Source organism: Pelecanus crispus, chromosome Z (genome assembly GCF_030463565.1).
Source record: "Pelecanus crispus isolate bPelCri1 chromosome Z, bPelCri1.pri, whole genome shotgun sequence".
Lineage (NCBI taxonomy): Eukaryota > Metazoa > Chordata > Aves > Pelecaniformes > Pelecanidae > Pelecanus > Pelecanus crispus.
Window position 1 is genome coordinate 65,913,103 of NC_134676.1, and position 14,621 is coordinate 65,927,723.

At 40.2% G+C, this 14,621-nt stretch overlaps 1 protein-coding gene across 1 annotated transcript in view; it reads left to right on the forward strand.

Moving 5' to 3' along the window:
• Positions 1 to 700: 700 nt before the first annotated feature.
• ZNF608 (zinc finger protein 608) overlaps positions 701 to 14,621 on the forward strand; it is an 80,612-nt gene continuing 66,691 nt past the window's right edge. Inside the window, exon 1 of the mRNA XM_075726887.1 lies at positions 701 to 1,588. Within this exon, the coding sequence (XP_075583002.1) occupies positions 701 to 1,588 (888 nt within the window). The remainder of the gene's footprint in view (positions 1,589 to 14,621) is intronic.

A 14,621-nucleotide genomic window follows, 5' to 3' on the forward strand; every position in this document is an offset into this window, starting at 1 on the left:
TCAGGTTTCCCACTTCCCTTAGCGCTCGCTCTTCCCCCCCCAAGAGATTAAGTGGAAGGGGGGTAAAAGGTAATATAGGAGAGTCACAAAACTTCAAGGGTCTGGTTTAAAGCCACAAAATCCATGGAATGCAGTGAAGAGTGAATGTGTGTCCTTCCTTTTCTCCCTTTCGTGCCTAGGTGGTGGTCCAAGGGGTTAGATTACAACATGTGCTCCAACAGCTAGGCACCACTTCTGAGACTGTATTTCCTGAGCTTTGTGGATTTAAATCATGTAGTTAATTTTTCCTTTCTTTTTTTTTTTTTTGCTTTTTTGTGGACATGACTTTTTAAGAGAGATTGTGGATGTTGGTATACAACCAGATTAAAGACGCTCACTATAAAAACATCACGGCCATAGCCTCCGGTTTAACAAACTTAAGAAAAAAACGTAGCAACGGGGAATGATTTCGCTCCCCCTACCTTGCCCCCTTTTTATTAGTCGTATTATATTCTGGTTAACACCCAGACAAGAAATATTTGACTTTTCCCCTCCTCACAGGACAAGGCGGACGTGGACGGCGGGTTGTGAACCTAGACACACCTGGGGGAGGAAGACAAGAAGACTTGAACTTAAGAGAGCCCAACGGAGATAAACGAATGTCCCCACATCTCCAAAGGAAAGTTCATCGGATTTTTACTCTAGAGATCTCATCTTCAGGATGTCATTGAACACTTCCACTGCAGGAAAAGGTGTGGATCCAAATGCGGTTGACACTTATGACAGTGGCGATGATTGGGAAATCGGTGTTGGGAATTTAATAATTGATTTGGACGCCGATTTGGAGAAGGACAGACAGAAATTTGAGATGAGTAATTCTACTAATACCACCAGCAGCAGCAACACCAGCTCCAAGGATTGTGGGGGTCTGGCTTCCAGTGGGGCTAATGCTACCTCAGCCTTAGCTGATGGCCTAAAATTTGCTTCTGTTCAGCCCTCTGCTCCCCAGGGGAATTCCTCTCACAAAGAGACTAGCAAATCAAAAGTGAAAAGGAGTAAAACTTCTAAGGATGCTAATAAATCTCTGCCTTCTGCTGCCTTGTATGGGATTCCTGAGATCAGCAGTGCTGGCAAGAGGCAGGAAGTCCAAGGGCGCCCTGGAGAGGCAACTGGCATGAATTCAGCACTGGGTCAGAGCGTGAGCAGTAACCCAAACGGCAATAATAACACCACCAGCAACACCACCACCATTGCCTCTTGTGGGAAAAACAAAGAGGAGAAACCAGGTAAAACCCCGGGCAGCAGAGGCTCCAAGCGGGATAAGGATGCGGGAAAATCCAGGAAGGACAAGCAGCATGACCTGCAGCAGGGCCACCCCAATGGCAGTGGGGGTGGCGGCAGCCAAGCTCCCCCTGGGCACCTCTATGGCTTCGGGGCCAAGGGAGGCGGTGGTGGAAGCAGCAGCCCCTTCCACAGCACCTCCTCTGCTGTGGGGGAGGTGAGCAAAAGTACCCCGGATCCAGGGTTAATGGGGAACTCTATTTTGGTAAAGAAGGAAGAGGAGGAGGAGGAGAGCCACAGGCGAATCAAGAAATTGAAGACAGAAAAGGTAGGACAAAGCTCCTCTCCACCTCTCCTCTTCTTCCGTGTCTCCCTGTGTCTATAATAAATGTCCCACAACTGTGTGTTTGGCTCCTGTGTCCTTCTCTCTGCTGTGTATTTGTGACATGCATCTGTTCTTCCTCTTTCTCTTTAAAAAAAAAAAAAAAAGGAACAACCCCAAGACCTCTTCCCTAGACGGAAGACACCATGTTTTGAGTGTGCTGCTCTTCCTTACGATTTCCTCTCCGTGTCCTTGGACCTGGAGAACGTTTCTGTTCTGTCTGTTCCTTCTGATTGCACTCACCCAGAAGGAGAAACCCCAAGATGACCCTGACTGAGCTGTCCCCGGTTTTAGCAGAGAGCAGCAGAGTGTTGGTGCTGGTAGGATGGCATGTGTTTGCAGGCTGGAGGTCCATGTGTTTGCCTAGGGTGTTGTGTAGCTCCCCTGTATGTACTGACACTTTTCCACAACACCGGTGGGCATTTGCGGCCATTCCTCTCTCAGAGTCTAAAGGGATCCCTCTCCCTTCTCTTCTGACCTGCTGTCTGGAGTTGAGCTTGTTCCTTGGGGGGCAAAACCAGGGGGCATCAGCAGAGACCCGGGCTCCGCCGCTGCGCTTCGTGGAGATGCAGGATGCTTATCGTACTGGGGGCTCCTGTGGTGCAGCAGCCCAGAGGCCCCAGAAGCTGGTGTGGAGGACGGCGGGGAGGAAGGAGCCAGCAGACAGGCGGTGCCTCTCATCTTCCTGGAAGGAGGAGGCTGGGAGGAGGGGAATGCACCTTGTGCTGAGATGCCTGTTGCAAAACAGCTTTTGGAACAGAGGGGAGCGGTTTGTCTCCTGTCTGGGGGAGCCTTCCTATCGGAGCCACGCTGGCTCTTGGATGTGAACTGCTCGTTTGTTGAGTGGTTGAAATGTGTGAAAGAAATCAGATGGGGGTGTGTGTTTTTTCTTCCTTTCTATTACATTACAAGGATACTTTCTGTAAGAATAGATGGCCATGACTCTGTTCTTCGGGAGGGGTGGAGGGAGAACTTGGCTTTTGTTAACTGCGGGTCCAAGGAGGTTCTGGTGTCGGCAGGAATTGCGCTGTTGGTAGGGCAGAAGGCTTCTTCTGGGGGACCTGGGAGAGAGCATCGGCCCAGGATTAGCGGTCCGATGAATTCTACAGGTTGTTAAACACAGATAAGCTGGGCTGCCTGAAAAGTAAAGCAATCCAACACCTCCCAAATGAACAATCTCAGGGTGTTAGATTGTGACTTTATTGTCAGCTCTTGGTCTTGAATTACCTGCTTTTACAACTTTCCCCGGTTGAATGTTCAGCGATGGGAAAACTTTCGGGTTGGTGTTAACTGTATGGTCTGCAAGTGTCTGGGAGGGCTGAAGGTCTCAGGGAAAAGTTATGTCTTTTTATGACCCGTTACCGGCTTTTTTTTGTATTTCGGTCATGGTGACGTTTTTGTAATGTTTAAGTCGACTGGAGGATTAGATTTGGGTGTTCGTGACATCAGATATTTCTTAAAACTGGAAGATAATTTCAAGGGCTTATGTTCAAAGCAAGGAACAAATTAAATTTCATATTGTATGCATATTATTGCTTTTAAGATAGCATATCTATGGATGAATTTGAATGAGCCTTGTGACCTTTTCTAAATGCAGATGAGAAAATCAGATTGCTGCAATTCATGTGTATATGTTTGCACTTTTGATTTATGAATGTTCCGTTCGCGGCAGAAAGGTGTCCTAAAATCTCACGGTCTCTTTATTAACTTAGTACAGTAGGCATTTACTTCTGTTGCCAATAGTCTTCAAATTGCAGTTCTCTAATCTGTTTTAACTATCTAGATAAATTGCCCTAATCCGGTCTTCACAATGGCTGTGGTTAAAGAGTCAGAGCCATTTGATTGGATTCAGTGGCTGCCTGGAATGTGGGAGGTACTGCCCTTTTGCAACCCCCTTAGCCTTTTAATCTCTCAGCCAAATGTTCACATTCAACAATTTTGTTTAGCTGGCAATCTGAACATTTCAGTATCTCAAAGGCTGCTGTCATGGCAACAGAGATTAGAGGGTGGTGTGGTTTCTCCCGTTTTTGTGTTCTTTTCACTCTCTAGTCATACAGGAAATTGTATGAAGAATCCATATACATGCGAGTAGTCTTATGTGCAATGTAAATTGGATGGCATGCAAATTCAGAGCAAGTATGTATGGAGAGGTTTAGAGCTAGTGGTGCACTTTGTGTTGTAGTTGTTGCTCCGTGAGGAGGTTTGGAGCTTGCATTTCCAGTAACAGCCACTGCTGTTGGCACACACCGATTTTAATATAGCCGTCGCACATTAGAGTCGTGCAGTGTTGGCTATTGTCTGGCACAATGGTGTGCTTGCTTGCTGTCTTAAATAACATCCCTTAGTATTTCTCTTCGCAAAGAATGTTCCCTTCCAGACACACAATAATAATAAAGCTTACTGCTGACAATGGTTGCAACCTTAAGCCCAGCCTGTGGTACTATTAGTGAAACTTAAGTGTTTTACGTTTGTTGTTCTGGGTTTTTTCCCAAATGTTTAATAATCATTAGAAAGATTTGGTTTTAAGGGGCTTAGATTCGTTAAGTGTTCCTGCCTTGACTGTTTATACACTAGAACGCATATGCTGTACAAAGCACCTTGTGTCTGTAGATAAATACACAATTCCAAGCCTGCATGTTAAAATCAATGTCCAGTTATCTTAATGTTGTGAAAGACATGTCTCATAAATTTGGATGTTTCCTTTTAGATACAAATTAGTTCATGCCTGCTGATCCAAAATCTACAGTTTTTTGTATGTGGTGTGGAATATAATACTGCATTTGTTTACTATTTGTGAAAAGCCTTGGAGCCGATTCCCAGGAGTCGTAGTCACTGTTTAGCTTTCACAGCATGCTTCAATGTCTATTTTTGGTCTATTTATTCTGTTTCCTTGCTGCAGAAAGTCATGTAAAACATGATAAATTGGATCTTATGAAGCCTAATTAAATCAATGACTGTGTTCTGCTGGTTCTTTTATGCAGAAACCGCAAGTATGTTGTAAAAGTCGCCACTCCCCTAATATGTGGATAAAGTCAAAGTATGCTGTAATTCTAAGATGTTTGAGCTATATTCATGCAGCCCATTTTGTGGTTAAGCCACCAGTGACATGTCTGAATAAGTAGCTTTGACAGGTAGGCTAACCACTCCTAAGATTTTTGGTGTTAAAACCTGTCTCCATTTTCCATTTCTCATCCATACCGTTTTTAGCACAGTTACTGACTGTTCGTCAGCATCAACTCTTCATCTGTTTTAGCTGAGGGGGTTTTTTTTGTATTTTTAACAGCTGTTACATTTAAAAGCATTCAGAGTATCTAGAAGAATTTGCTTTGTGTGTGTGGCAGGGAGATTTTGGGATTCAGTCAGTCACAATTTACTCTGAGATACAGAAAAATTGCATTTGGCATGTGAAAATCAGTATGCTTATGTGAAAATAATACAGAAGATACAAAGCCATAATCAGAGGTGTCTGGCTGCAGTTTTTAAGTGAATCAGTCTAGTGATACTCCAGGATTGAATTTTTCTCTTGTATTAGCTTATTGCTTCTCATTAAGACTGCATTTCACCTCTGAAAGTTGTCTTCAGCAAATTAACATGTTGGCTGGGATTGTTTATTTTATCTTCACTTGTTTTTTTAATAGTGGGATTGAGGGTGTTTTACACTTCATCAGGAAACTGTGTGCATTTTACCTATTGATGTAAACCATTTAAGTACGTGCTTTGATTAATGATGTTATGGAGATATGCTTTTCATGTACTTTTCTCCCTGGCCTTGGGTGTAGTTTATTCACTGTGAAATAAAAGGGCAGGGAGGTCACTTGCTGTAATTAAAGAACAAAGTCTATTGTTGTTTGACAGCAAACTGTTTTGAAAGCTACATAAGGGATTTAGCTGTTAAAAACATTGATAACTATGGGTGTCTAACAATAAGCACAGCTCAAGGTTCTTAAAGTTCTGTAGTGCTGTCTAGTAGTGTGACCGTGCTTTTTGAGCTGGGTGAAGAGGTGTTGCCCTTTGGCCCAGGAAAGCTTTCTGTGTGAACCTGCTGACCTCTGCCAATATGTATGACCAGATCTGCTATTGAATTCCTTTGCAAAGCAAGAGTTACCGTAGCACAATGGAGGCTGGTCTAGAACATTTATAAAATAAAGTAGGGAAGCTGATAACCTTATTCGGAACTACTAGAAAAGTATTTCACTTTGGGCATCAGTAATTTTACAATTTTAATAACTTCGTAAATACCCAGTAAAAAGGAAAGGATTGATTGTCCAGATGTCATGAGGTTAACCATGTTCTCCATGTTAAAGGGCTTTGCTGCAAGACTGTTTTAATTATAGCTATATAAAGACTTGTTTTTCCAAAGTAGCATTTTATAGTCCAATAAATGAAATGTATGTTAAAAGTGCTAAGCAAAATCTCCCGTAACCATAGAGGTGTTCAATAACCAGATTCAAGTAACATGGAAACTACCATCTGTTCCTAGTTTTCAACATAAAACCAAGAATTGAATAGCTGAGATTTGCTCATATTTTTTCGACTCTCTTTCTTTTTTTATTATTATTATCATTATTTAAAATAAGTTCACCTGGCACTTTATAGATGCTTTCTGAAATGCAATAATACAGGAGAGACTGTGAAAACACATGTTCGTACATACAGTTAACCAGTTCCACTTTCATTTAAAGAGATTTCCAGAAGCTCAGTCATTGAAGAATTTATAATAGTGAATCACCTCCTGCAGGCAAGTACAATAAGGGTCAGTTCTTCAAAGGTCTTACTATTTAGGTAGAACCTGAATTATTCTGTCAATTTTTCCCTAAGAGGTAAAAGGAAGGGGGGGGAGGGGGAAGCCTCTCAAAGGATAACTTTAGCAAGCTCTTATCAGTCACCTAATTGCATATGATAAAACCATTGGCTAAAATTTTCCATGCAGAGACTTTTCTGCTTTTCAGAGGAGTGTTCTAGAATTGCTGATAGGGGGAAAATTACTCTTTAAAAGATAACTTAAGTTCCGAACTGTTAGGCAATGAGATTCTTGGCTGCAGCCTGTGAGCCCTGGATAAAACGCCATCCGGCCTTTGTTTGAGGTCTTTTACTGAAGCTAATGACTGGTCTTGTGCCGCCCTGAGATAAATGACATTATCTCTGAGTGGTCTGACAGGAAACAGACATGTTAATGGTGAAGCTGCGGGGAGGATCTGCTGCAGCTCTGACAAAAGAGTAAAGCTTGGACCCCTGGTTGCGATCATTAACACTTAATGCGTTCCAGCTTCTCCTACCAGGGCCTTGATAATTGGAAAGCTATTTTATCGACAACAACGTAAATCATAAATCTGAAATGTGTAGTTTTTCTTGCAAGCTCGTGCTTCTTTTTTTTTTTTTTCCCTAAGAAACAAATGATCTAGTTTTTAAAAGGTATCATCTGTAGGCTCCGTAGCACTGACATTTGTGGGAGATTCTGTGGCCTGCTTTCTGTTAATTGGGCACATCCTTGGCATGTTGAATGCAGGTTCCTCTTTGTTTGCTCTGTGTTACAAATGTGAATCGCATGGATAAAAGTAGGCTAAATGCTGTTACTTGAGCGAGAGCATGCCTTGTCCTGTGCTTGCTTTGTAAAACACGTGTATTGAAAAAAACCCCAACAATCCACAACAGTGAAAATGATGTTTCCTGATGCACCGTTGAGAGTAGGTGGCAGGGTTGGACTTCATGGTACCCATTATAAATTGAAAATTTGACATTGTACAGGGCTGTGCAGATCTGCTTCTGTTTCTCGGTCATGCTGCTTTGCCACACACGCTGGAAAATCCGCCAGCATGTTCTGTACCTGCAGGCCCAATGGATGGCAGTCCCAGTAGCTTGTGTGTACTTTCTAAATTTGCTGTGGTCTCCGTGGTCAATAACTGGATCTCAGAACACTTGTGTATGTCCTGCTGACTACCCAGGCCATCTCAAGACCGTTCCAGTTGAGAACTAGACTGCATGCATCCACTTCTTAAAATCCATTGGACAGGTGGGAGAGCAGGTGTCTGAGATATCCCAAAAAGGTGTGAGGTTAATAATGAGCATGAGATTATATCCCAGCACCCTCTTCTCCCCTCTGAAGCCCCTAAGATTACACGTGTCTAGGAACCACACATGGGATTAAAGGTCAACAAACATAGTCTGTGAAAAAGTAGATGAGAAGACTTGCCTGAGGAGAACCTGTAAAGGAACGGAGTTGGGTGACATAGGCCAAATATGCTTAGAATTAGAATTTCCTTCAAAATGCCTGGTCCATCAGCAGTATCTTGACAGCCTGTGCATGCTTGTTTACCCCTGGAGCCATGGTCTTGGTTGTAATGCTCTTTTGAAGCATTCTTTGTACTTATTTAGAGTAAAAGAGTAAAAAAAAAATCTGTGTTTCTCCACATCTTACATGGTGTTATTGGTACATGTGGTATCAGAGCACATTTTACAAGCATCATCAGGAATACAGTCTCAGAAATACTAACATTTCTGCTATCAGAAACACCACCTTTACATTTATTTTGGATAAAGACACATATATTTTGGATTTCCATCACCCACCCTTGAAAAAAAGGTTAGATTACTTCTGCAGCTACTTAGGCAGCTTTGTGTTATTGCCACATGTTCTGTATTTCTCAGATATAGCACTCACTTTTTGAATGGCATGTCAGCTACATGTTCCAGATTTGTTCCACGGTACACAGTTGGGATCGCTGAATGTAACCAAGTTTTAGAATCAGCCTTGGTCTGAGCTAAGATACTTTGTACCGATGATCCACCAACCAGGTTATTCTTTATGTAATATGTTTAGCACTGTACCACTTTTATATTGGTTGTGTTTCCTTTATACTGCGTTTCCTGAAAAGCTGGAGAGATTATCTGACTTCTTAATTGTGCTTTATTTCTTGCAACAGAAATATGTCCTCCCATAAGTTGTCAGATAGGGTCACACCTGTGGATGCAGTGACTTCAGTTGAAGGGCTGGCCATAGTTTTGCTAAAAAGTAGTGTTTGTTTTGGTGTGTTTACATGTCAGGGACTTAGTTTTACTTCTTAATAATAATCACAGAAAATACATTGATCTTATTAAAAATTTTGGTCTGTATATAACATTCCTTGCTGGGTGAAAGGCAGCAAAATGGTGTTCCATGAAAATTTCTGATGATGACATAATTACAGAAAGTAAATAGCTTCTTAAAATTTAGAAAAGTTAGTTTATATTTCTTCTCTTTTTTTTCTTTTAAATTTGATGAACTTTTTTTCTTTTTCCTTTTTTGCACCAGAGTGTTTCTGCCCAGTGGAGCTCTTTTGTGGTGCATTGTTTCACCAAAGTGAATACTACTACCAACTATCATTTTTTAATTTGCTTAAAAATATGTTTGAAATGAGATAATTTAAATAAAAGATAATTACCAGTTTTCATAGCAGGACTCGAGGGGTTTTCTTAAAGTGAGATTTTAAATCAGAAGATTATTTATTATTATTATTACTACTACTACTACTACTACTACATTATTGAATTTAAACCACAATTTACTGCACTATGAGTAGCCATTTGTGCAAATATGAAGATCAGACTATGACTTTTGGCTGTGCTGTAGCCAGAGTTTCAGTAAGCACTCTCTATTGTATTTTCTCTTTTAATTCAGACTAAATGGTCTTGGCAATTGGAACAAAGCCTTTACATTTGAATGAAAGGTTGTAAAACTATTCAGAATGATTTGACTGACAAGCAAGTTCTTTGTAAATTTTTTTTTTTTCCCCTGAAAAACCTGAGAGAAAATTCAAGGGGGTGGGAATAGGTAGTTTCCTCTGATGCCCCTGTTTGCATGTACATGTAAGACTACTTGATTGAACAACTTAAGTGAGCGTAGGGTAAGTTGCATGCAATGAAACAGGATTGATGACTGTATATGTAGGTTTTCCAGCTCTAGGGCAGCTATGGTGTTGATTACATTTTCTGAAATCTTAAGCCAACACTGCAAGTAAAAAAGTTGCATTTTAGTGACAGAAGTTTATAATATGTCTGCTTTTCCTGTAAGCTGGCAAATACTGCTAAATCTCAAAGCGAAGGGATCAACTTTTCTAACATCTACCTGTAACGTCCACTGAGGCTATTCAGATCAAAGCCATTGGGAATTAAATGTGAAGCTTTGTTTCAGTGATTTTGAAGTGAAGATGTCCTGTGTTGAATTGTATGTCCTTTATGATAAATCTTCCTCAATCATTTTGACTTAGCAATCTTCAGAAAAAATAAATACCAAACACTTGGTTCCCTTATCTTATCCCACCTTCCTCTTCCAGTTTTTGAGTCTTCCTTGTCTAAGTCTTATTCCTGGGCACAAACCCAGCTTGGCTGAGGTGCTTCTATCTCCTGAGACTCTCCACCTAATAGTAACGTAACACAGATGTCCTCGTGGGGATGTTTGAAGCATTTGCTAATAGAGGCATGTGAATGCAGTTTCTGGAGTCAAACAAGCAAACTAAAATCTATTGATTGTGGTTACTTGGTGTTTTCGAAACACTGGTATTCTAGTTGTTGAATTGTCTCATCATGTTAACCAGGAAGCAGATGGCATTATGCCACAGAAGTGTATTTTTACTTAAAGGAACTTAAGAGGTTTTGATGTGTTTTCTTTTCCTCTTATTTCCCTGATGGCTTCTTTTTATTGAAGAGTAACATGAGGAGACCTGGTAGCAATTTTATTGCTTTCCCATAACAGTTTGGAATAATAGCTTGGTCTTTGGTTGCCAGTCAGCAACTGACTTCCACAAGTCAGCTTGATTCTGTTTTTTATCATGTGGCAGTGGAATATAAAAAGTATACGTTTGTAGTTTGCTCTCAGAAACTGGCTCTTTTTTTCATGCTTCAATTAGCAACAGAAGACTTAAGCTCCAATTGGTCACACTTTTGTAAACTCCTAGAGCTCACTTTCTTCATTCTGATAAAAGACAGTACCAAGCTTAGGCTCAGTTTCCCAGGAAATTTTGTGGCATGTCTGGCCTCTTTAACTGTGTGCACTAGACAGTTTGATTTTGCACACACGTATTCATTTGCATTAGCCATTAAATTAATTCAGGGGGTTTGTTAAGTCCACACCCCCCCCCCCCCCCCAAACATAAGTTCACATTACTCAACTGCGACCTTTATTGATGAATTTCAGTGATGCTCTGCTGAACTATGGTAGAAATGTGTCTGTCACAGGAGTGGTGCCATAGGTGTCTGTTACATGAGCATGGATTTTACAGTTTTTACTGCTTCCCTCAACTAGTAAGAAGAGTGAAAAGCATCTTGTAATCTCCTTTCTCATAGTGTGTAGGGCCAGACCAAATTATTTTTGGATTTCCTGTCACCTCCTTGGCTGATTTCTGTGGATGGCTTATGTTAAAAGCAACAATAATGTTTGAATTGGAAGGGTTTGGTCTTTGGGTTTTCATTCTTCGTGGAGAACTGTTTATTTGTGTGTGGTTCGCCACACTACATGGATAGTACTATCAAATCTGTGCTTTATTATAGGCTTATAGCAGTAGAGTAACGGCAGTAGTTGCATTCATGTTCTTGCCAATTCTTCCTTTTAAAGAAGGGAAATGAAACTCGATTTGTATCTCTGCGACAAAAGGTAATAGTTAGAAGCAAATACAATTAGAGAAGGACCTCATTACTCAGCTGAACTTTGTTTTGTTGCTGTGAGTCTTAAATCTGATTTAGTAAAAGTCCAGGGAGTGAGTGAGTTAGCTTGCACTGATGATAAGGATCTAATATTCTATGAGTATTTCTGGATATATTGAACATATTTGACATAAAGTTTTACTGGTTAATTTTTGCCCTGGGTTTCATGTTAGGCAGTGTATGTTGAATTGCACTGGAGTTCTGGAATTTGAAGGAAAAATACTGCTGCAGTCTTGAGAACAATGAAGGTGGTTGTTCCACACCCAGTGTTACCAGAAAACTGAATTCACGTTGTTACCCACTTCAGCCAGTAGTAAGATGCGGTGTCATGTAATAGTGTTACTAGTTGCTGCTTAAGGACAGGATTGTATATGTGTATGTGTGAATGTGTATCAATATATATACTGTATATGTATACACACACACACACACAAAAGCTGCTACTGTTCTATAAATATAGCAACTGAGTTTTGGCTAATAGTCTATATTTACATTTCATGTCCAGATCCTTTAACAATCTTTCCTGTGATGCTGCACCAGATGCCAAACATTGAAGGAGAAAGCTAGCAGCTGTTTCCATTACAGCATTGGTACATTAGCCTCTACACTTTATTTTCATTTTTATATTCCCCTCCAACCTTTCCTAATCACCCTCTAAAAAGGATTTTTTCCTCCTGCCTCCGATTTATCTGTCTGCAGGGTTCTGTGTTATTCCTAGCTTTAAAAACATAAAATCTGTGTGACTTTTTTCTTTTCTCTTAAGAGCTTAATGCTTGGACTCTTGCTCACAATGAGCAAGGGCTTACAGCCCTGTCTCAACTCAAGTAAGTAGTTCATTGCATTATGTCTGTGTAAGCCCTACTTGAGATGAGTCCAGGTTACAAAACAGGGTCCAGTATGACCAATTTGATTATTCTTGTAACAACTTCAGCCACTGTATGGTTTATATTTTTTGCACACCACCTGAATAGTGTTTTTTTCAGTCTTACTCTTTCGTTCACCATCTCTCTGAAAATAATAGTTTCTTGGCTGTATGCTGTTATTGCTGAGATATGACTGAAAACTGCATGCAGTACAGTGAAGCACATTCATTTTCATCTAGTACCCGTTTATTGCCTTGAGCACTGTAAATCTGTCAGCTCTTCACGATGCTTTCACCTCTTTCTTCATTCGCTCCAGCTTCTAGTTTGACAATGTTCCCCTGAGGCAGAATTCTAATCTGCTTCCAATTAGTTGCAAAATGTGACTCAAATTTCCACATTATGGCTGCTGTTTTACTTGCACGCACAAATCTAGAAACAAATTAATGCTCTTGAATATTTATTTTTGAGCCTTCAGATTTAGTCTGGGAGGAAAAGTTGCCAACTGTTTTCAAGCTACTTCTAAGACTGACATTTTTCCTCAAACTGTAATATGTATTGTGGGTTTAAAATGCCTCTTACTGCTTAATTTGTACAAAACCTTTTCAGCTGGTTGGTAATTATTGAAGATACATTGCATATGGATAAATTTGAAAAATGGACAATGCTTATAATTAAGGTTAAAATTTGATCATGATTGCTGTGCTAATTCAGGATATGAGGCATTTCTTTTCTACGGGCCTAGTGCAACTTTTTTTTTTTTTTTTTTTAACCTTTAAGTAGTTTTCAGGACGAACATACTTATCTGCCACCTGTCTGCCTGCCATCTATTATCTGCAACTCCAGAAGTTGTCATTTGGCTGGGAGACAGAGCCTTACTTGGCCTTTGGTGAGTCTTAATAGGTGCAACTAGTTAAAATCTGTTTGTGTGTGTCTGTACTTGTGTGTGCATGCATATATGTGAGTACATGGGTGTACCTTTAAAATATTTTATAAAAAGCGAGTTTTCAGGTTTCTCCTGTAGCGTTCATATTCCTGTGAGCAGTTGCAGTAGGAATATGGCCTTTAGTGCTGTATTCATTGGGGAAGAAGTGAAATTTTGAATGGAAAGTGTGGAAATCTAGACTAAGACGCCGTGGAGGGGACTGGAATCTAAACCCAAGTGGAACTCTGAACTTCAGTTCTTGTTCAGGCAAAACGGGCATCAGAGGCTCCTTGACAGTTGTGCTTTATTGCCTGTCCACCTCTGTGCCTTATGTCTGTAGTTGCCTATATGGAGAAACACAGTGTATTTAATTCAAATATACCAGCAGCTAAATTTATAGGTGCAAATCTTTAGTGGAGCTTAGCACTCTGCAGCTTGGCAGATTGATGTCAGCAGCCGTAATAGACTTTAAATAGGCTTGCAGAATTTCGTCGAAAGTATGTTGCTAAAGTTGATATTGCTAAGTACCTGTCATTTCTAAATGAGATTTACACCTGTAAATTCAGCTTTTAATTTACAATAATTCACTTATTTATAGCCACATTTTAAAAAATATTTCATTGTCTTTACCATCCCACACTGAGGTGGTAGCCTGCTAGCCCCATGTTGGTATGTATAAACATCTGAATGAAGGCAAACACATGCGCACTGTATTTTGGTTCATAGTCCCTGAGAACTTATTTTCCACCAAGAACAAAAATGTAAAAATAGAGATAAAGTAAAATGACCTTGATGTTATTTTGTTTTCTCTTGGGTCGTGAGCGACTCTTAAACTGCAGAGATGAGAAACCTAACATGTTATTTATTTCTCTAACGGTTTCGCTTACTCTAGTAGACTCCTGTGATTCACAACATCATTTTATATGGAAACAATATTTGCAAACATTGTGAAACGTTGCAGCAGCATGACTTTTTTTTTTTTTTTTCTTCTCATGCAACATCAAAGTCTTTGAGGTTCAGCTCTAGCCATGGTGAATTGCAGTTTCTGTGATTGTCAGTTGTTGAGAAAAAAAGTACACAGACAATTAAAATTGCAGTGAAATGCATGTATTTGTAGCTTACAGTAACTGACTTAAAGACATCCAGAGTGTTTAACCAGGGAGGCACATGAAAAACCAGCCCCACACATCCACATGTATGTGTGTACATACACACAGAACCACACATTATTAATTTTTCAGACAAAAGCCACAATGCTTCAGAGAAGCATTAAATGCTTTTGTTGATAGCTTATAGTTTTATAAACTCTAAATGAGCTTATTGCCTTTTAACCAGCACTAAATAATAGCAGAACCTATGAGCCTCCACGTTGGACAGCCGCCAAGCAGCCAAATAAAGAAGAAAAAGAAGAAAAAAAAAAAAACCCAAAAAAGAACTGAATGGTTTAATTGTAGAGCAAATCATTTGTTTACAGATTAAGACCTATTTGGTAGCCAAATCCTATGGACAAGGAGGTGAA